This window comes from Maniola hyperantus, chromosome 2 (assembly GCF_902806685.2).
Source record: "Maniola hyperantus chromosome 2, iAphHyp1.2, whole genome shotgun sequence".
In the NCBI taxonomy this organism is placed as follows: domain Eukaryota; kingdom Metazoa; phylum Arthropoda; class Insecta; order Lepidoptera; family Nymphalidae; genus Maniola; species Maniola hyperantus.
In genome coordinates this window covers 1,600,089-1,626,183 of record NC_048537.1, presented here as the reverse complement: position 1 = coordinate 1,626,183, position 26,095 = coordinate 1,600,089, and the positions used below count along the sequence as shown (strand labels likewise).

Sequence of the window (26,095 nt, the reverse complement as noted above, 5' to 3'; positions counted from 1 at the left end):
TTGAACACGAGTAATGAGAATAATTTCTATATCTATTCAGTTTGTTTCCCAAAAATGTACGCCATATCTTTTTGGCAAATTTATTTATATTATTTAAACAGAATTCGTAAAATTTAGGTTTTAGTAAAACTTCAACAATTTTCACTTTTAATCTTCCAGGAGGCCCTAATGAACATGGACCCAGGCAACCCGAACTGGGAATTCCTGGCCATGATCAGGGAATACCAGAACACCATAGACTTCAGGCCCCTCATCGGCAACGAACCCGTGGAAGACCATCAGATCACCGTGTGCGTGAGGAAGAGGCCGCTCAACAAGAAAGAGATGTCGAAGAAAGAGGTCTGTACCGTGTTGTATATTGCTGCGTGTCCACAAGACAGGAAAACCAGAACACCATAGACTTTAGGCCCCTCATCGGCAACGAACCCGTGGAAGACCATCAGATCACCGTGTGCGTGAGGAAGAGGCCGCTCAACAAGAAAGAGATGTCGAAGAAAGAGGTCTGTACTGTGTTGTATATTGCTGCGTGTCCATATGACAGGAACACCAGAACACCATAGACTTCGGGTCCCTCATCGGCAACGAACCCGTGGAAGACCATCAGATCACCGTGTGCGTTAGGAAGAGGCCGCTCAACAAGAAAGAGATGTCGAAGAAAGAGGTCTGTACTGTCTTGTATATTGCTGCGTGTCCATATGACAGGAACACCAGAACACCATAGACTTCAGGCCCCTCATCGGCAACGAACCCGTGGAAGACCATTAGATCAGATTAGCTCATCAAGAAAGAGATTTGTTGTACGTTTTTTGTTAACGAACATTGACGTGGCTGGTTGGCGAATGGCAGCCACGCACGCGATTGGTTGATGAGTCGGCGCGGGTGCGCCCATTGGTTGATAAGTTGACCCTTGCTTTTTGGATTCGCCACCGTTCCCTTACTATGCAGCTTAGTGTTCAAGTTGTTTGCCGGGTATAGCATGTAGGTTAAATTAGAAAATTCTTTCAATTTTAACGAACTTAATCGTATACGCCGCAGACGATGAATTTTCGTATTCTGTGTGAATTTCTGTGTCTTGTTTTGATGTGTTCCATTGTGTGTTGCAGGTGGACGTAATTAGTGTACCAACGAAAGACCAGATGATAGTCCACGAACCCAAAAACAAAGTAGACCTTACAAAATACCTCGAAAACCAGAAGTTCCGATTCGACTACGCCTTCGACGACTCCTGCACCAATGAAGTAGTTTACAAGTGAGTAAAGTTTATAATCCGCGCCAATTAAATATTCGTTCTTGAAGTTAACCGCAAGACGCGTCGCAAGAGCATTTTTAAGGCATCGGTGGGGCGCGCGACGCGTGGTAGCAGAGCACACCAGCGCCGCACCGCACCCCGCGTTCGTCATCTGCATTAGTGTGAGTGCTACATTCGTACACAGTACATGAGCGCGTGGAACGATACAAACACACTTTCGCATTTATAAAAGGTAGGGGTACCGACCCTGAAAATAAGGACTGAATTCGTACTTTTGTCATGGAATTTGACACAAAAAGTTGAAATGGGGCGTGAGGAGTGTGCGCGCACAATAAACCATCTATAGTCACTGACTCTGTGGCGAAATTATGGTGTAGAAAAAGTCATCGCTCTGTGACGTGCACTTGACGTTTTGGTTTTGTCGGAAGAATTTAATGTAAAGCATATTTTTTATTTATTATTTATTTGACTAACCAACAACATTTACACATACACAAGTATTTACATACAAAAGGATTTATAACTAAAGGACACATAGCATAAACGTTAACAACTGGCTAGTACAAAAGATTTAGGTACAATGATGTTATGACTTTAAAAGGCATATGTAAATGCATTCAATTTTGTAATTAACCCTAAATTAAAGCAAGTATAATGTGATTCAAGTCTTTAAGTTAAAACACAACTCCAATCCCGGCGTGATGCGCCAACATGGAGTTAAGTTTTACGCGTTATACGTACCCAGCGCTAGTGTCGCAACAGACATTTAACTATTATAAATACTATCTGTCCCGGCTTACTCACGTGTGTAGTCGACGTTAGACCGACTAGTTTCGAACCCACCGTTTTTTGACAGTCAAAACCGCGGCGCGTGCGCGGACGGACTCCCTTGAAAAAGGACCCCGGATGGGTTCGAAACTAGTCGGGCTAACGTCGACTACACACGTGAGTAAGCCGGGACAGATAGTATTTATAATGGAAATCACTCACAGTAGTTTAAACGCTAAAATAGACATTTAACTAATGCATGGTTGTGGATAGATACACGGCCAAGCCCCTGGTGCAGACCATCTTCGAGGGCGGCATGGCCACGTGCTTCGCATATGGGCAGACCGGCTCGGGCAAGACTCACACCATGGGCGGGGATTTCCAGGTTTGTGCTCCATGATAGATAGTGGTGATAGCGGTCTTTTTTTAGTTTAAACTAGCTTATGCTCGCGACTTCGTCCGCGTGGACTACAAAATTTCAAACCCCTATTTCACCCCCTTAGGAGTTGAATTTTCAAAAATCCTTTCTTAGCGGATGCCTACGTCATAATAGCTATCTGCATGCCGAATTTCAGCCCGATCCGTCCTGTAGTTTGAGCTGTGCGTTGATCAGTCAGTTAGTCAGTCACCTTTTCCTTTTATATATATAGATTTATAGACTAGCGCTTGGCTGCAGTGACTTGGGTGGCAAGTGATGATGCTGCCCATGGTGGAGCGCGCTTGCCTAGAAGATGCCTATTCACTCTTGCCTTGAAGGTACCCATATTAAAATTTGGATGGAAAAACTGATGCTGGAAGGGTGTTCCAAATCTCAGCGGTTCGAATTAGAAGCGAGGAGGCAAATCGCTTCGTACGTATCCGTGGAGTTTCGACTACGTATTTTTTATTTTTATTTTTTATTTTTTTATTTATTTTATATCTAATTAGAACGGCAGTGCCACTTACACTAACTAGATGATTAATAATAAATTTAAATACAAATAAAGGTACAAGAAAAAAGACATAAAATACAAAACGATAAAAGATCAAAGAATTTTGAATATGTACTCTGAGAACATTGAATGACATATTCATGCAATGCTCTCAGCGTACTTCAGTAACTCCCGAACCAGTATTATAGATAGATATTAGATTAAATGGGTCCCATTGAGCATTAATAATTGTCCAAAAGCGCGTTGAATGATGCTAATGAACGGGGTATAGGTGACATAGATCTAGCAACAGTGCGATGATGTGGGACCACGAAAAGTTTATTTTTTCGTGGACGAAGATTACTGTTGGATTCAGGGACACGTATGCGACACAGTTGGTCATGAAGTTCTGGAGCATTAACATCTCCTCGCAAAATTTGACACATAATTTTGAGTTGGTCGCAAATGCGTCTGACCTCCAGGGAGTTGAAACCTAAGCAACCTAACAGAAATTTGGTTGGGTATAGGAAAGGGTACGTATGGGTGCAGACCTTGGCGATGCCTTGCGGTACGATAGTAGAAAGGTGAAGGAGGTGAAGGTGAACCAGGTCTGGAGTAATATTGTATATCAAATATTTGAAAAGAGTAAATAAGCCGAGTTTCTTGCTGGTTCTCTTCTTGGTAAGAAATGCATTCTGAACCAGTGGTAGACGCATTTGAAGATTCAAAAGAACTTGTAAAAGATTAATTGAATAAAAAATATTTTTATTTATTTATTTGTTTATTTATCGTCGATTCACGCTCAAACCGAGAGTTCCTTCAGTCTAGTTAACTCTGGTTGTCCTCTGTCGCAGGGCAAGATGCAAGACTGCAAGAAGGGCATCTACGCGATGGCCGCGCGGGACGTGTTCATGTACCTCAAGTCGCCCAAGTACAAGCCGCTCAACCTCATCGTGTCCGCTTCCTTCTTCGAGATATACTCCGGAAAGGTATTCTTACTGTTTTGTCCAATAGTATTATTTATAATTAATAGTGATTTTTAGGTAATAATGAAAACTATAATGCGTAAAATTTAACTGCTCGCGCGCTATTTTAAAACGCGGTTTTAGCAAGCGGCCACATTGTTTAATGCCGACCGATTGTAATGATTCAATATACTTGTGGCGGTTATCACGACTGCAACTAGATGGCGCTATTTGATCGATAACATTTCATGACGTAGTCCCGAACAAATGTACCGCCGACAGTACTCACACTAACGGAGTTTACTGCAATCTGTACTATATATAGAAGTTTCAAGACACAACCGTCGGCCCAGCCGGCGCTACCGAGCACAACCAACCGCTCGGTGGGAGATCTCTCTTTCGTACGGTCGAGCCTGCACACCGCTCCCGTACATACTAATAATTTGGAAAAAGGGGGGGGCTGTTTTGTGCTAGAATTATAAAAATATCAAAAGTACGAAACACGATTAATAATTACCAACATGGCTGGAAGAGAAAATATGAATAGAATAATGTTCATTCGAGGTATCATGTACAATATGGTGTAGGCAATATCGTCCTGTACAACACCTCGAACAGTAGCCCACTCAGCTGGTGTTGAGACGTCGGCCCCTCCGACACAAACGTCTATGGCAAATATCTGAGGTACCAGCCCCTGAATTGTGTAAGAATAACCATTTCATGGCTATCGCAATCGTCAAGAATTCTGCCATTTGATTGGCTGTGAAAAAATGTAAACAGCGAATCAACCAATCAAAGGGCAGAATTTCTTGACGATTGCGATAACCATGAAATGGTTATTCTTACACAATTGGGGGGCAGATGTTGATTTTCAGTGACAGTTGGTTTTTATGAAATTATATTAAATAGTAATTCTTTGACCGGATTGTTTGACTGCAGGTTTTCGATCTACTAGCGGACAAGGCGAAGCTGCGAGTGTTGGAGGACGGCAAGCAGCAGGTGCAGATAGTGGGGCTGACGGAGAAGGTGGTAGACAATGTGGACGAGGTGCTCAAGCTTATACAGCACGGCAACGCGGCCCGAACCTCTGGACAGGTCAGTGCTACTATTGTAATACTTAGATTTTTTTTTTTTTTTTTTTTTTTCCTTATTGTTGAGTGCCAATTAGCTACTCAATTATATTACGATCTAGCCTAATGTATGACTAATAAGTAATTTTATTTTAACCTAAACTTATAAATTATCTTATATACTAAGAAATTGTCCACTGACGCATCTTAGTCTTTCTTGATTTGAGATATGACACTTTGTTCACGTGTTCTTTCAGCACTTACACTATGTACACTATCACTAATCACTATACACTAACTCAAAAGGTTTGGTCCTTTTTAGTCTTCTCACTGTCTCCGTTACGTCAAGCAGCTGGATTGCTTCAACGTTAACGTGGTGGTGAAGCCTATAGTCGTGGGCTTTGGCAGATTTGGTGATAACTTTATGGACGTATTCAATTTGAAGGTCCCTATGAATATCATCATTTCTGATGTACCAGGGTGCATTTACAATATTCCTGAGTACTTTGTTTTGGAACCGTTGGATGATTTGGATGTTACTTTTTTTGGTACAGCCCCACAGCTGTATGCCATAAGTCCAAATGGGCGTCAGGACTTGTCTGTACAAAAGAATCTTGTTGTGTATTGACAGCGAGGAATATCTACCAAGTAGCCAATACATCTGTTTATACTTTATATCAAGTTCTTTCCTTTTTTTCTTGACATGAGCTTAGAATACTTAGAATACTTAGAATATAGCAATTGATCTTTTATATATAATTATACTAACTGATGAGAACTCTTTGATTTCCCATGATAAAAAGTAGACTGATCTATCAACACACAGCTCAAACTACTGGACGGATCGGGCTGAAATTTGGCATGAATATAGCTATTATAATGTAGACATCCGCTAAGAAAAGATTTTTGAAGATTCAACCCCTGAGGAAGTAAAATAGGGATTTGAAGTTTGCAGATTATATAATCTGCCCTGATTGTGCATTAATTTGAACGAAAATAAATGATTTGCATGTGATCTATTTGCAGACGTCCGCGAATTCGAACTCATCGCGGTCGCATGCCGTGTTCCAAATAGTGGTTCGGTCGCCCGGCATGCATCGCGTGCACGGCAAGTTCTCCCTCATCGACCTCGCGGGCAACGAGCGCGGCGCCGACACCTCCTCCGCCAACCGCCAGACGCGTGAGTACACACACACGCCCTGCCACTTACCCTGCACCCACACCACACCCCGACATTGTTACCCTGCACCCACAACACACCCTGGCACCGTCACCCTGCACCCCCACCACACCCTGACATTGTTACCCTGCGCGCGCACCACACCCTGACATTGTTACCCTGCACCCACACCACACCCTGACATTGTTACCCTGCACCCACACCACACCCTGACATTGTTACCCTGCACCCACACCACACCCTGACATTGTTACCCTGCACCCACACCACACCCTGACATTGTTACCCTGCACCCACACCACACCCTGACATTGTTACCCTGCACCCATACCACACCCTGACATTGTTACCCTTCGCGCGCACCACACCCTGACATTGTTACCCTGCACCCACACCACACCCTGACATTGTTACCCTGCACCCACACCACACCCTGACATTGTTACCCTGCACCCACACCACACCCTGACATTGTTACCCTGCACCCACGCCACACCCTGACATTGTTACCCTGCACCCACACCACACCCTGACATTGTTACCCTGCGCGCACACTACACCCTGACATTGTTACCCTGCACCCACACCACACCCTGACATTGTTACCCTGCGCGCACACCACACCCTGACACCGTTACCCTGCACCCACACCCTGGCACTGTCGCCCTGTGCCCACACCACACCCTGGCACTGTCACCCTGCACCCACTCCTCATCCTGGAACTCGCCATGCAGCCACACTGCACCCTGGAACTGTCACCCTGCACCCACACCACATCCTGACACCGTTACCCTGCACCCACGCCATATCTTGAAACTCGCTCTGCACCCATACTACACCCTGGGACTGTCACCCTGCAACCACACCACATCCTGACACTCACCGTATACCCACACCATACCCTTTTCGTCCGTGAAAAATCCGCCATGGATATCACCAGGCACTGGGGAGTATGGTGGTTGTCGGACTCGTACCCATAGTACACTCCACAGAGTTCCGCCCCACCTCCTAACGGCAGAGCGCAGGGACCGCTGGTGTTGTACTCACAATTTAGACAGACTAATTTCAATTTCCAGGCATGGAGAGCGCAGAAATCAACAAATCCCTCCTAGCGCTGAAGGAGTGCATCCGCGCGCTCGGCATGAAGGGCAACAACCACTTACCGTTCCGAGTGTCGAAGCTCACGCAGGTGTTGCGCGACAGTTTCATCGGCGACAAGTCGCGCACCTGCATGATCGCCATGATCTCACCCGCCATGTCCTCGTGTGAACACTCCCTCAACACACTGCGATACGCCGACAGGTCAGTCCATTGCCGGTCCACTACTGACCACGGTTCTCCTCTCAGAATGAGACGTGTTGACGTGACGCCTAGTCAGGTGATGACTAACAAGTCAGGCCTAGTCCTAGTCCTAGACCTAGAACTAGGTCTACTTAATTGTTATTATTTGTTCTTTATCTGTATTTATTAATACTTTCTGTGTTCCTTATAGAATTAATTTATGTCAGCACTCAGCAACTTAAAGGCAATAAAATTTATGATTTGATTTGATTTGTGTTTAGGTTATAATCTACCACGCAGGCCCAGTGACACTTGGCAGACTTCACGCACCTTTGAGAATATTATGGAGAACTCTCAGGCATGCATATTCTCTCGCGATGTTTTCCTTCATCGTTAAAGCAAGTGACATTTAATTGCTTAAAATGCACATAACTCTGAAAAGTTACAAATGCGTGCCCGGGATCGAGCCCCCTACCTCCCGAAAAGAAGGTCGACGTGTTACTAAGCTATCGCCCGCTTTGAACCCCTTGAATAAAACCCGTAGTTGGCAGAAGACCTTTATTTGGTAAAATTCAATTTAATATACAGTACTGTTCGATCATAAGTAATAACTCGATGTAAAGTCAAACAGCGCCATCTAGTAAGTGAGAAGGTAGTTTTTTTTACAATACTTTATCGTTCACAATTGGACATACCGCCCACCATGGACAGAATGTCCATCATTCCGCCCACCGTGATCCAACTTCGACAAAAAAATGGACTGTATGATTGAAAAAACCTAAATTAATTTAATTTGTTAAGAATCATGGTGAGTGAATCGATGTTAGTTAAGACTAGATCATAAGATAGCGGAAATAGTTTACAAAGTTATGGTAGGTACAGTTAACATTCTCAATAAGATCATATCGTTAACATGGTAAAAGGGATCAACAAATAATTAGTGATTAACTAATACTCAACCAATACCTTAGGTAGACAAAGGCAAATTGGTGACTAAATAATAAAATCATTGATATAAAACGTTGTTATACTACAAACACAAAACAACAAAATTAATCCAAATTGGAGACTAAATAATTAAATCATTGATATAGAACGACGTGATACTACAAACACAAAACAACAAAATTAATCCAAATTGGAGACTAAATAATTAAATCATTGATATAGAACGACGTGATACTACAAACACAAAACAACAAAATTAATACAAATTGGTGACTACATAATAAATTCATTGATATAAAACGACGTTATACTACAAACACAAAACAACAAAATTAATACAACTGCATGCTTCAAACATTTAATCGTGATGCGTCCTAACCCTTATCAGTATTCACTGGTAGTACACATAGTTTGGCGACGGGTCGTTTGATTATGACGCCCCGGCACTTCAGACTAACAACTCGCGTAATGTTGTCCAAACCCGTGTGCTTTGCGGTAACAATGCCTAGCAACCATCTCGCTGGAGGGAGATCATCCTCCTTTACTAAAACTATATCGCCGATATTTGGTTCTGGAATCTTGGTTGCCCATTTGTAACGATGCAAGAACTGATTTAAATACTCCTGTGACCATCTGCGCCAGAATTCTTGTAACATTTTTTGTGTAAGTTGCCAACGTTTAAGAGACGAAATGTTTGAATTTTCATAATTATATTCTGGTACAAGCATCACAGGTTCACCTATTAAGAAATGAGCAGGAGTTAAAGGAATAGGATCCTGAGAACTATCACTGATTTGCGATAGTGGCCTAGAGTTCAGGCATGCTTCAATCTGGTATAATAACGTGGTTATTTCCTCAAAGGTAAGTGTGTGACTGCCAATCACCCGACGAAGATGATGTTTTGTGGATTTTATCCCTGCCTCCCAAAGTCCACCGAAGTGTGGTGTATGTGGCGGAATAAAGTGCCATGTCGTTCCGTTGTTTGCTAAACACTCAGCAATCTCCTTGGTCAAATTCTGCCTTTCTTGAGCAAATAAATTTTTTAACTCTCGAGAGGCACCCACGAAATTGGTCCCATTGTCACTAAATAAATCAGAGCAATGACCACGGCGTGAGACAAAGCGCTTAAAGGCTGCAAGGAATCCTTGTGCCGTAAGGTCAGTTACCGCTTCCAAATGTATAGCTCGCGTGGCCATACACACGAACAAACATATATATCCTTTGTAGGATCGATGACCTCTTCCCTTTGAAGCTCTGATTTGGATGGGTCCGGCGTAGTCTACACCACTTTGGAAAAATGGACGAGTAGGTGTTACACGAGCTGAAGGTAACTGTCCCATAAGTTGATCTCTTGTGCGTGCTGCATGACGCACACATATCACACATTTGCGAACGAATAATTTTATTCGGTTTTTTGCATCTATTACCCAGTACTTAGATCGCAGATAATTAAGCATTGATTGAGGTCCACCATGCAGAGTTTTTTCATGAGCTTCAGCAATGACAAGATCTGTGAGGTGTGATTTTGCAGGCAGGATCACAGGGTGCTTCATGTCATTAGTAACACTGGCCCTTTCTAGACGACCACCTACTCGCAACGTATCAGTAGTATCCAAAAAGGGATTCAATGAGGTGAGTTTACTCTTCCTATTTACTGTTCCATGTTGTTTGATGTCATTTATCTCTTGTAGAAAATTATCGTTCTGACATTGTTTTACACAAATGTGCAGCGCTTCATTTAGTTCTCCACTCGTTAACCATGAAGTAGTCTCATTTGTCTTTGTTTTTCTTGACCTCGCTAAAAATCTTCTACAATAAGCTAAGACTCGGATAAGTTTTCGTAAGGTAGAAAACTTGTTCCATAATTCAAACTGGTTCGTCTCTCTTAAGTGGCAGACCTTCATTTTCCTTTCTTCTAAATCAGTATCTCCGATCTGCCCTTGATGATAATCGATAGTGGATTTTCTTAGCAATGCTGGACCAGTCTTCCATAACTGGATCAATTCTAATACTGATGGGTTAACGCCTCGAGAGGCACAATCCGCTGGGTTGTCTTTGGTTGATACATGTGACCATTGCTCTCTATCTAGTATGGTCAGTATTTCTGATACCCTGTTAGCAATAAACGTTTTCCAACGGCTGGGGTGACTGCTTAACCAAGCCAACACTACTGTAGAATCCGTCCAAGCATGTAGCTTTTCCTTTGGAACCTTTAACACTTCTGATACTTCCTGTAATAATTTTGCAGCCAAAACTGCACCACAAAGTTCCAGTCTCGGAATGGACACTTGTTTAATCGGTGCAACCTTTGTTTTGGATGTAATTAGATAAACATAGATGTGTCCCGCTTCATCCACGATGCGAGCATACACTACAGCAGCATATGCTTCGTTAGATGCATCACTGAATCCGTGCAACTCCATCATGGTGTTCTTATCGTTCACTCCTATCCATCGTGGGATTTTAAATCCAGTAAGTGCTGTAAGCTCATTGCGGTAATTAATCCAATCTTTAAGTAGATTAGGTGGTAGTTCTTCGTCCCAGCCTATCCCTGCCAGCCATAACCTTTGGATCATAATTTTTGCTTTGACGATTGCTGGTGCTATCCAACCCATAGGATCGAATAGTTTAGCGATATCCGAAACGACCTTTCTTTTTGTTACGGGTTTGTTGACTGCTGGCAGCTGAACAGAGTACTTGAAGTCGTCGGTACGACGGTTCCAGGTAAGTCCCAGTATCTTGATTGTTTCATCAGTCTTTAACGTCAGGTTATTTTTTGTTGACTTGTTCCCTTGGTTAATTTCATCTAAAAGCTCATCATTATTACTAGACCACTTTTGAAGTTCAAATCCTCCTTTGTTCAGTATTTTGCTTATCTCAACAAATAGTTGCTTGCCTTCGGCCACTGACTGGCACCCGGTAAGGAGGTCATCCATGTAAAAGTCCTTTAAGATTTTTTCAGTGGCCATCGGAAAGTCCTTTCCTTCATCGTAGGCGGTCTGATGCAGCGACCTGACCGCCAAATAAGGAGCCGATGCCGTTCCGAACGTTACACGTGTTAGACGCAGATGTTGAAGGTCTTCGTCAGTTCGTGTCCGCCACACCAGCCGTTGAAAATCGATAGCCTCGTCTGCCACCCTGATCTGGCGGTACATTTTAACAATGTCGGCCACCATGCATATGGGATGTATTCTCCACTTCATGATGATATGACGAAGCTCAGCCTGCAGAGTAGGACCTACCATAAGATCATTGTTAAGGGATGCTCCATTGTTATCCCGACAAGATGCGTCAAACACTACCCTCACCTTGCTTGTGGTTTTATCGGCTCTAATTACGGCGTGATGAGGTAAGTAAACACTGCCAGGTTTATCAATCTGTTCTGGATGTATCACCTCCATGTGACCAAGGGTTAAATACTCGGAAATTACATCAGAATATTGCGTTTTTAAATTGGGTGATTTAAGTAAACGTTTCTCTAGCATAAGAAACCTCGTGATTGCTATCTCTCGTGAATTGCCGTACTTGCAGCTTGGATCCTCTTCTTTAAACGGTAACTGCACAATGTATCGACCTTCAGAGTCTCTGGTAGTTGTTTCTTGAAAAAAAATCTTCACATCGTTGTTCCTCGACCGTGCGATGGTTTTTACTAAGAGTAAAGTTGTCAGATTCAAGTTCCCAAAATTTCTTGAGATTAAACTCTTCATCATTATTTTGAGCATGCATAGCAATGATAGTTGTATAGCAATTTAATGTATCCCTTGTTTCACTTTCCTCACTTACCTGTCCAGACAAAATCCAGCCGAGTTTCGTATTTTGCGCGATTGGTGTCCCTGGAGGTCCTCGAATCAACCCCTCCACTAAAATATGACAGTAGACGTCGGCACCAAGCAAAGTGTCAATTTTGCTCGGTATGTTAAAGTCGGGATCAGCAAGCTTCATTTTCGGCAAGTTTGGCCACAAGTGAGCTACAAATTTCCTATCAGGTATGAATGAAGTTAGCTTGTTGAGAACATGTGCCTTAACACGAATGGTAAATGTTGGATCCTGGAGAGATTGCAACTTTAGATAAACCACGTATTTAGAATCAAGTGATGCGTTGCCCACTCCAGTTATGACACTGTTGGCTTTGACTTTCTTTAGGCCCAAAAGCCTGACTGCAGACTCCGTTATAAACGAAGCTTGTGATCCTTGGTCAACTAAGGCCCTCAGTGTCATAGTAGACCCAGTGTTTGTTTCAGCTTTCAATAAGGCTGTTGCTAACAAAACCTGACTTTTTGTATTAGAACAGCAAGTGGTAATATTTTCTATTGTTGTCTCACCTTGTTCTGTTGTGCTGTTCGTACCAATGTCGTTACTATCCACTGATTGATTGTTAACGCCTGGATTCTGAGTTGACAGGTTAGAACCGTGAATCTGTGAGTGATGTTTTCCCTTGCAGTATCTGCACCGAGTGGGTAGCCGGCATGAGGATACTAAATGATTTTTCCCTAAGCAGTTAAAACATAAACGGGTACTTTGAACAAAGTTACGACGTGTTGTTAGATCTGTTTTGGAAAAGTCATTACAATTCCCTAACTTATGATCGGTGCCAGAACAATAAATACAAGAAATCGACTGGTTGTTATCAAAACTGGTAGATACATGATGTGACTGAGAACCCTTTACTACTTTAGTGCCTAAAAATTCAAGTGATCGAAATCTATGTTCTAAAAACTCTAAAAACTGTTTTAATGTAGGCAATTCATCGGTGAAACTACAAGCCTTTGCTTCCCATTGTTTACGGGACTCAGTGTCTAGTTTTAATGATAAGATATAAATGACTATGATATCCCAGTTTTCAACATTAATGCCTATATTTACTAGAGCATTTAAACATTCGTTAGTAGTATCTAAAAGTTCCTTTATAGCTTTCGCTGATTCAAAAGTAATGTTCTTTTGGCTAAAAAATCGTTTAAAAATACAGTTAGTTATGAATCTCTTATTGTTATATCTACGTTCTAAAATATTCCAACATGTTGTGTAGTTCTCGTTTGTAATCGCTAGATGCCGAAGCAGCTGTTCAGCTTCACCGGTTAGGTAGCTCTTAAGATAGTGAAGTTTCTGCACGTTCAGGAGCGATTCATTGTTATGTATAAGTGCTACAAAGAGATCCCGGAAGGTAGCCCACTCAGAATAGTCGCCAGAGAAATTTGGTATAGTAATTTTAGGTAGCTGCACCCCTCGTTGATTACCATCGCATGATGAATCTGAACACGATTTCTTAACGTCTGATGTGGTTCTGAATTTTGAGAGACGTTCTTTTAGTTCTGTTTTGTAATCCATATACACTTCTTCTGTTAGGCTGTAAATATCTTTCAAGAAGTATTCAGAGGTTTGGACCACCTTTCCATCAAATTCCGACATAATTTTCTGATTAGTATCATAAAAAGTTGACCACTCTTTTTCTAAACTTTCCAATCTTGTTTCTATATAACCTTCCGTCACTCTCTCTTTCGGAGATTTTTTAAAGTTCGAATATCCTTTGTTAATTTTTTTGTTTATATTTTCCTGTATTCTTACTAGCGAATCCATTTTCTGTGTGCGCCAAGGCTATTCCAAATTACGGTATAGGTAAATCTGATAGTTTCTAAGTTGGGTTTAAACAAATTATTTTCGAGGTAAAATTCTTCAAAATTTCAGTCAAAAGTCCAGTCTATGTTTCAATTTCTAAGTTATTCGAAAATTCGGCTACGTTCAAGACTCTTCAAAATGTTAAAGTTCAGGTTGCGTTTCAATTTCTAAGTTGAAGTTCATCTATGTCCCAACATTGTTTAAATTTTTTCTATATGGTGAAATTTTTCTAAGTTAATGTTATTCGAAAATTCGTCTAAGTCCAAGATTCCTCAAAATATTTCTAAGTGTTTGAAATGTAAAACACTTAGCCAAATTCGGGCATGGATTCCCCGTCTCAACCACTTTTCACTTAAAATTCTACAAGTCCATGCAATTTTTAAAGTTAATTAGTTCACTATCTTAAGGTTCACTTTTGGTTAGATTTTATTACGACATAATGTACTTACAGTTTACCGCGCACTGGTACTCACAAACAACACACACACTTAATCACTACTTGCTGGGTACTTCCACCAGGGGGCGCCACTGTTGTCGCAAACTGCACTGACATCCGGTTCGAAGGACCATGAATAAAACCCGTAGTTGGCAGAAGACCTTTATTTGGTAAAATTCAATTTAATATACAGTACTGTTCGATCATAAGTAATAACTCGATGTAAAGTCAAACAGCGCCATCTAGTAAGTGAGAAGGTAGTTTTTTTTACAATACTTTATCGTTCACAATTGGACACCCCTAATATTCTATAAACAAATTGGGTATTTTCCTACTTTTGAATTTGATAAATATTAATACTTTATTATAAACTAGGATAAAAATAATGACGTAAGCCGAAAAAAATATTATAATCCAACAAAGATTTACAAAGTTACAGGCATTTTAATTTTTGAGTGGGAGGGTCTTCTATCCCTTTCTCGCAAAACTAAAATTTGTATGAAACCGAAACTTTATTTATTTGCATTAGTAAGGTGTGACGTCAAAATGCTATATCGCTATCTCTGTCTAATCAGAAATATTTAAATGCTTATAACTTTTTTGTTATTTGATCGATTCAATTAGTTTTAAATAATATCTGTCCCGGCTGTACTCACGTGTGTAGTCGACGTTAGCCCGACTAGTTTCGAACCCATACGGGGTCCTTTTTCAAGGGAGTCCGTTCGCGCACGCGCCGCGGTTTTGACTGCGGGACGCACGTGCCGCTGCCCGTAGCGCCCGTTGTGAGGGTGGCTGGGGTGGGGGGGGAGACAGCTGCCGATCGTCTCCCGACAGTTCCTGCTGTTCTTCATCACTGGAACCGTCACCGACATCCAGGCACGCGCAGCTAATGGTGTCCCGTCCCACGACTGATGCCCTTGTCTTAGCATCAAAAAGCGGTTTCCACGCTGAGGGTAGCATCCATCCATTGTCACGATTGAAATTCGGGTGGCGACTAATTTCGATCGCTTCCCGTATCTTCCGCGGTACTAGAAACTTTTCCCGGGACAATTAGTTTTTTCAGTGTACGACATTATTTTAATCCTAGTTTATAATAAAGTAATAAAAAAATTGGAGTCAAATACCCAATTGTAGCCATTCTGTGGTAGAGTACCAGGATAGCATGAATTTTGATTGTGAATGAACTGTTGCAGAGTAAAAGAACTAGGGACTTCAGAAGGCAGCAGAGGTCGCGCCGAGTCGCCGCAGGCTGACGTCGAAATGGAACCTGCAAACGACGACCTCGCACACTTGCGATCTCTAAACGTGAGTTTAGATCTTTGCGAAAGTATTTATGGTAACATGTGCTTAGTATCATCATCATCATGATCAACCCATCACCGGCTCACTACAGAGCACAGACCTCCTCTCAGAGTGAGAAGGGTTTTGGCCATAGTACCATACACGCTGACCATTATTTTTACTTTTTATTCCACTTATCTGTCGTCTATTCCTCTCTTATTTACTGTTGTATTTTCATTTATATATATATATATATATATATATATATATATATATATATATATATACATACGTATATTATGTGTATTTACTTTATTTAATTAGTACACCCCTTCCGCTTTCTTTAATTTTTATATCCTCTACCCTAAGGTTGCCTGGAAGAGATCGCTATTTTAGCGATAAGGCCGCCTATTGTTCATGCTGTATTTGTTATATGTCTATTGTTTTTGTTTTGGTGTACAATAAAGCATATTTTACTTTTTACTTTACTTACCATTTGCGGATTGGTAGATTTCACGTACCTTTGAGAGCGTTATGGAGCTCTCAGGCATGCATGTTTCCTCACGATGTTTTCCTTCACTGTTAAAGCAAGTGATATTTAATTAAAGAAACCACATATAACTCGGAAACTTAAAGGTGCGTGCCCGGGATCGATCCCCCGACCTCCGATTAGAAGACGGACGTCCTAACCACTAGGCTAAGAAGTAAAATTCCATACTATGCACACTATTGAAGATATAGGCGCTCCGCCCATGTTAGACTCTTTGTAGGTTACGTCCGTCGGTGGCTAACGTGGGCAGTGCACAAAATGTCATATAATTTTGTCTTAGTAATTATTAAATTACCAAGATAAAATTTTATTTTATTGGACGGACGACATCAGACGAGTCGCAAGGAGCCGCTGGATTCAGGCGGCGCAATACCGTAGCGTGTGGAAGTCCCTACAAGAGACCTATGTCCAGTGGACGTCTATCGGTTGTTGATGATACAAAATTCGTAAACATCACATTCCACATTCGCTGCTAGTTTTAAGTTTGCTAACCATTTCAAATTATCGACGTAACTAAAAGAGTACGTCAAATTACGTCAAATGTTTATTTCATACAAGCTTCCTTACTAAGCGAGCGTTTTAACGTTTGATAAAAGTCGATGATTCGACTAGTAGTTGCCATCCCATTCAACATCTTTTCCCGCATTAATTTGCAGGAAGACATGTCGGCGGAGATGTACACGTTTCACGAAGCGATCGACGAGATGCAGCGCGCGGAGGAGGAGGTGCTGGACAACCACAAGGCCATCAGCGACTACCTGCAGCTCGCGCACAACCGCTGCCTCGAGCTGCTGGCCATGACGCGGGACGTGGACTACGACCAGGACGGTGAGTGCTCTATCAGGCTTATGGGTTCCTGGTACTTTTGGTGTAAAAGGTTATACACACGCTGAAATTGTAGTGGTTGTTTTCCCGAAGCGAAATGATTTAGTCATAGTATTCTTCTTCTTCTTTGTCGTATCACTCTTGCCAGAGCGGTCGTGGTCATCACGAAGCAACGTCTTTGAGGGCAGATGTTAAACGCCTCACGAGCATTCGCCATTTCTCCCTGCTGGCCGACAGCCTGGTACACTCGTGCAAAGGACCGCAGACACAGCAGACTTAATTTGGTCGGTCCATCGCATGGGTGAATCGCAGTATTACAATCGATTTATAATAATAATAAAAAATATTAGAGTCAAAAATGGCAAATTTACAACCGAGAAAATTAATACTCGAATGAGAACTCGAACCAATAGTAGTACCGCGTGCGTGCGTGCAGGCTAGTTTATGCCGTATCGCTATGCGCGAGAGTTTATTTTGCTCTAAACTTTTTCACTTTATTCAAAGCGCGATTCTACTTACTATTCACGTTATGGCGTCTACAGCTTGCATTATACTATTGTTTCTCACACTTTCGAGTTGATGTTTTTATTTCAATTATTCCAAAACAAAAACATTATACATTTTTAAGTTCAATTCGATGTATCGATAGTACTGATGAGAGCTAATCATTCTGCCGCGGGAAGACAACCATTAAAATTTCGGTGTGTATAGTACGCGACAGGTAGAGATGGGGATAGGGGTATGAGGCGGGGGGAAGGCCCGCACACCCGCAGCACGGCTAGCATGGGCCGAAGATAAAAATTATATCCCCCGATTTTATCCACCGGACAGGAGATAACATTAACTTCTCCACCCCTCAGAGCACGGCAACAGGGGAGAGGAGAAGTTTATCCCCGTTTGTCATTTCACGGGGACTCAGGGGACTATTTATCCACCGTCTATAGCATGGGGCCAAATAAAAGAAGATAAACTGTCCTTTTTTGACATTTGAGAGGGATAATTTTATCCTCGAGATTTGAGGTGGGTATAATGCTCATAGAACTTTAACTCAATTATTAAAAGATCAAAAAACATGTCTCGCGCTTTCTTTATTGTTTTGAAATAGAGAATTTAGAACGAAAATAACATGAGCACGTAATTAGTGATGGAAGTAATCCCTTTGAATTTCCCGACGCTGAGTTCCGACACTTGTTTCGGATGGACAAATATTATGTGCTGTACTTGTGCGAGCAGCTTAATGAAGCACTAAAGCCGATTAATTCGGTGGATGGATTCATAAAAGTAAGTACCTAAGTACTTACCTATTACCTAAAACCATCTTGTGCAAACGAATAGGTACCTACTTAGGTAGGTAGTAGGTACCTACAAATAGGTCCTACATGCGGCTATTATCTATTTATTCTACGTCCTCACATCTATAAGACTCTTGGCAGATGGTAGTTACCAGTGAGATACAAGTCAAGGTCATGGGATGACTATTGCCCGCGACTTCATCTGTGTGGATTTAGGTTTTGAAAATCCTGTGAGAACTATTTGATTTTCCAGAATAAAAAGTAGCCTGTGTCCATCCTCGGGAGGATCCTAACTCTGTAGGTACTAAATTTCATCTAAATCGGTTAGACTGTTGGTGAAAAGCTAGCAGACAGACAGGCAGACACACTTTCGCATTTATAATATTAGTATGGATTATTGGAAATATAAAATAACACATGTCTCATTATAATTAAATCATTTATTTGAACAAAATAGGCAGGAGTCTAATTTAACAAAACAATTCTTAAATTAAAATACCTAACATAATAACTGAAACAAGTTACACACCTATATGATAGTTAAATACATATTGATACACAAACACAATAACACTACAAATTATAATGGTTCATCATAAGTGTTTTGTAAGAGTAAATATGTTAGCCTATTATACTTTATAGACCATTTCAGTATATCGTCTTACTCTTAATTTATTATTATTGAAAATCATTAATGTATAAATTGTATATTTCAGAATTCCAATGGAACAACCAAAGGACAGACTAGAAAATGTAACAAATAAAGAAATCTCACATATCTATGGATCAAACCAGACTGCTAACTGTTGCCCGACAATAAAAGGGAAAAAGGGATGGAATAATAAATACATATTTGCATTAAAATATATTTCTTTAAGTACCTATTACCTAAAACCACCTTGTGCAAACCCATCCTTATATCTACTACTACTACTAGGGTTCTGTAGGGTACCAATGGGACCCTATTACAGTCTCAGCTCTCCGTCTGTCTGTCTCTCCTGAAACGTAACAGGTTAAAGTTGAAATTTTGTATTTCTATTGCTGCTATAACAAAAAATAAGTTTCAAAATGAACCCTACAAATTTTGCTTTAAGTACTCTTTCTGTGTGTTTGAGTAACAAACAAACTTTTAGGCATAATATTAGGAATACCAATTAAAACAATGCTTATTTGGATGTACACAAATCTCAGATGTTAACTTAACAGATCTAAAAGTAGTGCTATTATCCTTAAGAAAAGGAAGTAACAAGTTTAATGTTCAATCAAACCACACTGCCATAGAATAACTTCCTATATTCATAATTATTTACAAATTACAAAAATGTACATATCCTCTACTTACTTTTTATTCATTTATTGGCATTTATAGGCAAACAACTCGGGGCTATTGGTTTTATAAAGTACCCACTGTGTACAAAGTGGGTAAAAGGACAGTCTCACCATAGTCTACCACCGACACTTCAAAGATTTCCTGCCATAAGATAAAAAACATTGGCTTGACACGGTTATGAAGAAATTAGGTTAGTTTAATAGCTCAAACCATACTAGCTTAACCAATTTTAAGTGATATGAACTCTTGTCAGTGCAGTGTGCAGAACTGTTAGTTTTATCATCATCTCAAACAATAATGAAAATATTTTATGTTGATAAGATGTGTAGATACCTAACTTATCTATGCCAATAGGTATACCTAAAGTTATTTTGATTTTGTTATACAAGACACACATTTAATAGAACTAAATTAATACACGCATCTCTCTGGCTGGCCCATTATGGAGTCTTCAGGTCCAATTCCTGTTGAGCATTCATGCCCAACAGTGATAATTAATATTGAACACTTATGTGCTCATATATGTGACCGACGGCACTATTGAGACATTCCTGGTCCTGGTGGTCCTACTTCCCGAGCTGCCTCATCATGCTTAGTATGTGTCAGTCAGTGCCCTTCTTCAAGTACATATTTCCATGTCTGCAAATAAAACAACAATTTATGCATTTCTTTGTCGCTAACAATATCAATATATTATTATTTCAATTTTGTGTACTGACTAACACAAATTGTCTTTGTGATACTTACTGTGATAGCTAGGAATTTCAACTATTCGATTATTTTTTAATTTGGATAAGTAATTTAAAAGTGGAGTTAGGTTAAGTAAACACAATAACAATCATAACAATACACTGTGAATGTTTTTTAAACTATTTTACGGCTCCGGGTTCTAGCTCTTTTAAAATAAAAAGCAGCCACAGACGAGTTACGAGTTGGTTACGAGTAACGAAAACGCGCAAAATCAAAAGCACAGATAAAAAATAATAACACTTTGACATTAGCCGGGGACTAGTCTTTCCCCGCCTTATCACCGGGGATAATTATATCCAACCCTGTGCCCATGCTCGGAGAGTGGAAATAACTATCGGAGGGGATAACATTTTTATCCTTTCCTCGGGGAGAAAATTTCCCGGCCCATGCTAGGCCTGCAGGGGTTAGCGCGGGGCGGTGCGGGGCTACCCCACCCCGATTGTCATGTCGACTACTATAACTGCGTAGATATATTTTAGCGTTTAAACTACCGTGAGTGATTTCCATTATAAATACTATCTGTCCCGGCTTACTCACGTGTGTAGTCGACGTTAGCCCGACTAGTTTCGAACCCATCCGGGGTCCTTTTTCAAGGGAGTCCGTCCGCACACGCGCCGCGATTTGACTGCGGGACGCAAGTGCCGCTGCCCGTAGAGCCCGTTGTGAGGGTGGCTGGGGTGGGGGGGCTAACGTCGATCGACTACACACGTGAGTAAGCCGGGACAGATAGTATTTATAATGCGTAGATATAGTTCGTTTTTCCTTAATTTGCTTTAAAGATAAGCAAAAACCTTCTCGAAGAAACACGTTGACGGCATGCGGCATGATTTGCTGGAGCTTTAGACCTAAATGTTTACCTGTTGCATGATTTCAGTGTCAATTCACGGTAATAAGGTCGTACGTACCGCGTAACTTATTTTACGGCAGGTTATAATGAAAAATACGCATTGATTTATTACAATGAGGGTAAGCAGTGCGTTTATGCTTCTATGAGCTGCACGCCACTGCGCGTACGTCATGTCAAAAGTACAGTTCACGGTTTAAAATAAGGACTAAAATCGTATTTTATAAATACTTATTTTGTCGACAGATGGCGCTGTAGGTTATTGCATAGCGCCAATGTATTGAGTTGATAATGACGTTTAAGAAATATAATGTGGACACGATACACATGATTTTATCTAACAGTCGGCCATACTGACTAACATTTTTTGGAAGGTCTGCTACCATGATACTTCACAGTTAACAGGATGCAGACTTAGATATAATATAGTGTGTATAGTGTGTTGCACCTGCATGCATGCATGTTCGCAGGGATATGGCGCCGCATAAAGCGACTGCGTGCCGTCGCGAGCAATGGCCTTGGCAGGCGCCGAGCTAGCCGCATGTTAGGTTTGAGAACAAAACGATTGCTCCAAATCAAAGTTACTTCAATTAATTATTAATATCGGTCCATCGCTTGCGAACTGACAGTGCCAATGCTATCGCTCATTCGTGTCTCTGACTTGAGTCGCAAACACATACCGAACACGACCTTTAGATGGAGATAGCAGATTTGTAGAGCGTTGTCCCTTTCGTTGAGACAGACAAAACGTCATATATGAGTGACAGAGACAACACTCCACAAAGTCGAAATGTCATTGTGAAGGTACATCCATACTAATATAATAATATATATAATATAATAATATTAGTATGGTTGTACATCAGTATTAGCACCATTAGGCAACTGCTACTGAATTGGTCATTATTAATTTCATTAAAATACTTTCTTAATAAATAAAACTGCCTAATAACTACTGCCTAAGGTCCAATGGTATTTCCTCTGCGCTGCGCAACGGACGCGACGCAGCAGGCTCCATACAAACTCATATAAACTATACAGGATGTAACCAGAACGCTAGCAAAAACATCCAATACCTATATCCAATTTGCCTCATTTTGTAGTTTTAATGATTAACATCCGCACTCAGAGTCGCTTAGTCGTTACTTAAGGCATTCCTTATCCATACTAATTAATATTAGCCTTAAGTAACGATTAAGCGACTCTGAGAGCGGCAGTTAGCGGCAAACCCGCAATGTATAGCATGCAAAACCTGTGTCAATGCCCCGCTTACGACACAGCATTGACTCCGAATGGTCTACTTACGCAACGTCTTCGTTTTTCGCTAGCGTTCTGGTTACAACCTGTATTTGCCGCGCCGCATCGCGTTGCAAAGCGCAGCGCAAGTGTGTTTGTACCTTTAGGTGATTATTTTAAACGTCAGCTTTCATTCCTTCAATTGAACAACTATTAAAAAAAAACTAACAACTTATATTCTGTGATTCCAAAACTAAGCAAAACTAAATGTCAAATTCCATTAATACAGAAAATAAGTTTTTGATTTCATTCAACAAGACCCGCAAGAACATTTGGATATCTAAATATATAAAAGGAAAAGGTGACTGACTGACTGACTGATCTATCAACGCACAGCTTAAACTACTGAACGGATCGGGCTGAAATTGGGCATGCAGATTTATTATGACGTAGGCATCCGCTAAGAAAAGATTTTTTAATATTCAACCCCTAAGGGGGTGAAATAGGGGTTTGAAATTTGTGTAGTCCACGCGGACGAAGTCGCGAGCATAAGCTAGTTTAAATAATAACTAGTGTTTTTTTTTTTAAAGAATATTAGCCTTGTTAATTATGACTAATATTCCCCTTTACTCTCCAACTAAGCGAAAAGCTTGTGCTAGGAGTAGGTACGACAATAGTGCAACGAGTGAGGTTTGAACCGGCAACCTTTCGGAATTCAGTCGGCTCTTCAACCGTTGAGCTATGATAATATGATGTGTGTTGTCCGACAGTGTACGCGGCGCAGTGGGAGAAGCAGCTCAACGAGCAACTGGCCGTGCTGGCGCAGTCGCGCGACCTGGTGTCCGAGTTCCGCGCCAAGATGACGCAGGAGGAGTTCATTTCGCGACGCATGCATCCGCCGCGCCCGCACTAGCGCGCGCGCGTGCCGCGGGTGCGTGCGTGCGTGCGTGCGAGCGTCCGCGTAGTGTCGATGCCGAGAACTCACTCAAGTACAATACGATCAAAGAGAATATACTGCATTATGCTTTAGAACTAACTCGCCATATTTGCTCTGAGGCTATTCATAGAGCGCAGTTTGACTTTGCTCAGACTTATGCCAGCGATATAACGCTGTCTCGTTTTATCTCTGTCTTAAATCTAAGCAAAGTCAAATTGCACTCTATAGATCTCATCCTGAGTGTGTAAAAGTCCGGTTTACTCTTAGAATAAGGACTTAAATCGTACTACTCACATTACAGATGACACATAGTGCAAAAATGGCGAGTGAGTTCTTAAAATGCTCACTATACGAAAGTCGAAGGTTCGTCAATCTGTCGATTGTCAGTTCTGAATAGGTACGGTTATTTCTTTCTACTTTATTTAACTAATTTAAGCTTGAGACCTATAGAGCGTACAGAACTCGGCTGAAAATATTTTACAGCGACCTTTAGAAAGAGATAGCGGTTTCGTAGAGCGTTGTGTCTGTCGTTGAGACCGACAAAACGTCACATAGGTATGAGTGACAGAGACAACGCTCTACAAAGCCGAAATCTCATTCTAAAGTTCGATATACAATAATATTTCTTGCCAGCTACTGTACCTTGGCTGAGATATATAGAGCATACTTTGACATTGACTCAGACAGAAATGAAATGAGAGAGATTTATACCGGAGACGTAAAGGTAAATGCTTAATTTTGGCCAAGGTTCTCTTGGTATTTGTCACTAAATACTATTATAAAAAAACTTATTAACAAAAAAAGTATCTGATTGGCTTTACGCAACTCGCAAAACGCATTACAAAATTACGCTCGTATGCCTTCACCCTTAGGATGGCTGTTAAATACGTTGCTAGATGGCGCTACGAATATCTTTGACTACTTTGACATTCATTTGCGAGCAAAAGAGGTGGTTAGGTCAATTAATAATGTTTTATAAACTCCGCAAATTGCTAATGCGCGTGGCCGCTATTTTAGTGACGTGAGCACTAGACTGAAGTTTCGAGCTGATGGTATATTTTTATTTCGGCTGACGTCAAAATGACGTCATTTCGATGTTAATGAGACATGGTTCCAGCGCAATAGCAATTTGCGGGACTTATATTTTATAAATTAACGTTTAAATAAAAAAAACTGCCAACATATCCACACGAATACTATACAAGAACTCCAAACCTATAAAAAAAAATTTACATTAATTTTTAATGTACATATAGTGAATTTATTTATCTAATTTGCATTTACCCCCAATAAATTGTGTGAATCGAGATACTGTGGCTAATTCCGTTGTACATAATCTCTAAACTAAACTAAAATGACGCGTCCAAATTTATTGTTATCCCTTTCATAATGTTGCTTGCGGAAAAGGATAGCACTAGATTTAGACCTGTTAATTTAGTTTAGAGATTGTGTACAAGAGAATCGGCCCTATTGTTACACTTTTAAAAACAAATGCTTTATTAGTTGAATTGTTGTATTCGAAGTTCCTAATTGTACATATTTCTGCCAGAACACGATAAAAAAATTGGAATCACAAATGAAATTATAATTATACAAAGATAATATATATTTAGATAGATGTATTTGCGTAACGTATTCTCAATCTATAAAAAAATTAACTTGCTTTCTTTTTTAATTTCAATTAACGCGAACGGTAAAAGTTACATATTATCACTGTTCAAATAAATAATATTGTCTTTCAAAACGGAATCTTATCAAATATTTATTATTATTGGCTTTAACTAAATTGTTTTCAAATCAGTCTGCAAAATCAAACATTTTCAAATAAATTATTGGCTTCAGCCGACAAAACCAAATGTTTTTAAACCTACCTATTATGGGCTTCAGCTGTCAAAATTAAATATTTTCAAATCGTTTATTGGCTTTAGCTGGCAAAATCAAACGTTTTCAAATCTATTATTATTGGCTTCAGCTATCAAAATTACAGTTATTTGCTTCAGCCGTCAAAACTAAATGTTTTCAAATCGTTTATTGGCTTTAGCTGTCAAAACCAAACGTTTTCAAATCTATTATTGGCTTCAGCCGTCAAAATCAAACGTTTTCAAATCTATTATTGGCTTCAGCTGTCAAAATCAAACGTTTTCAAATCGTTCATTGGCTTTAGCTGTCAAAATCAAACGTTTTCAAATCCTTTATTGGCTTCAGCTGTGAAAATCAAATATTTTCCAATCAATCCAGCTTCAACTATCAAACTCAAAATCAAACTGACTTCAGCTGCCAAGTTAATATCTATATGCTGATTGCGATTGCGTTGTGCAATTACACCGTGGGAGCATATGGAACGCCCTTCCAGCATCAGTTTTCCCTTCCACTTTTAATATGGGTACCCTCAAGTCAAGAGTGAATAGACATTTTCTAGGCAAGCGCGCTCCATCTTAGGCTGCATCACCACTTGCCAGCAGGTCTGATTGCAGTCAAGCACTAGTCGATAAATTAAAAAAAGTGATATTACTTGAGTTTTGCCGCATCGACACTAGGTGCATGATTTACGTAGACCTAGTTCTACGATATGTTACGCTGAACTATGGCCCTATTGACAAGGAAATTGTATTAATGTTCGTCACTGACT

The 26,095-nt window shown here is 40.6% G+C and overlaps 1 protein-coding gene across 1 annotated transcript in view; it reads left to right on the top strand.

The window, feature by feature from the left end:
• Klp10A (kinesin-like protein 10A) overlaps positions 1–25,693 on the top strand; it is a 101,755-nt gene extending 76,062 nt beyond the window's left edge. The window contains exons 8-17 of the mRNA XM_069505759.1: positions 160–339; positions 1,104–1,249; positions 2,291–2,402; positions 3,783–3,917; positions 4,833–4,988; positions 5,990–6,143; positions 7,220–7,445; positions 15,615–15,726; positions 16,909–17,080; positions 23,300–25,693. Of these exons, the coding sequence (XP_069361860.1) occupies positions 160–339; positions 1,104–1,249; positions 2,291–2,402; positions 3,783–3,917; positions 4,833–4,988; positions 5,990–6,143; positions 7,220–7,445; positions 15,615–15,726; positions 16,909–17,080; positions 23,300–23,442 (1,536 nt within the window). The 3' untranslated portion in view covers positions 23,443–25,693. The remainder of the gene's footprint in view (positions 1–159; positions 340–1,103; positions 1,250–2,290; positions 2,403–3,782; positions 3,918–4,832; positions 4,989–5,989; positions 6,144–7,219; positions 7,446–15,614; positions 15,727–16,908; positions 17,081–23,299) is intronic.
• Positions 25,694–26,095: the final 402 nt, after the last annotated feature.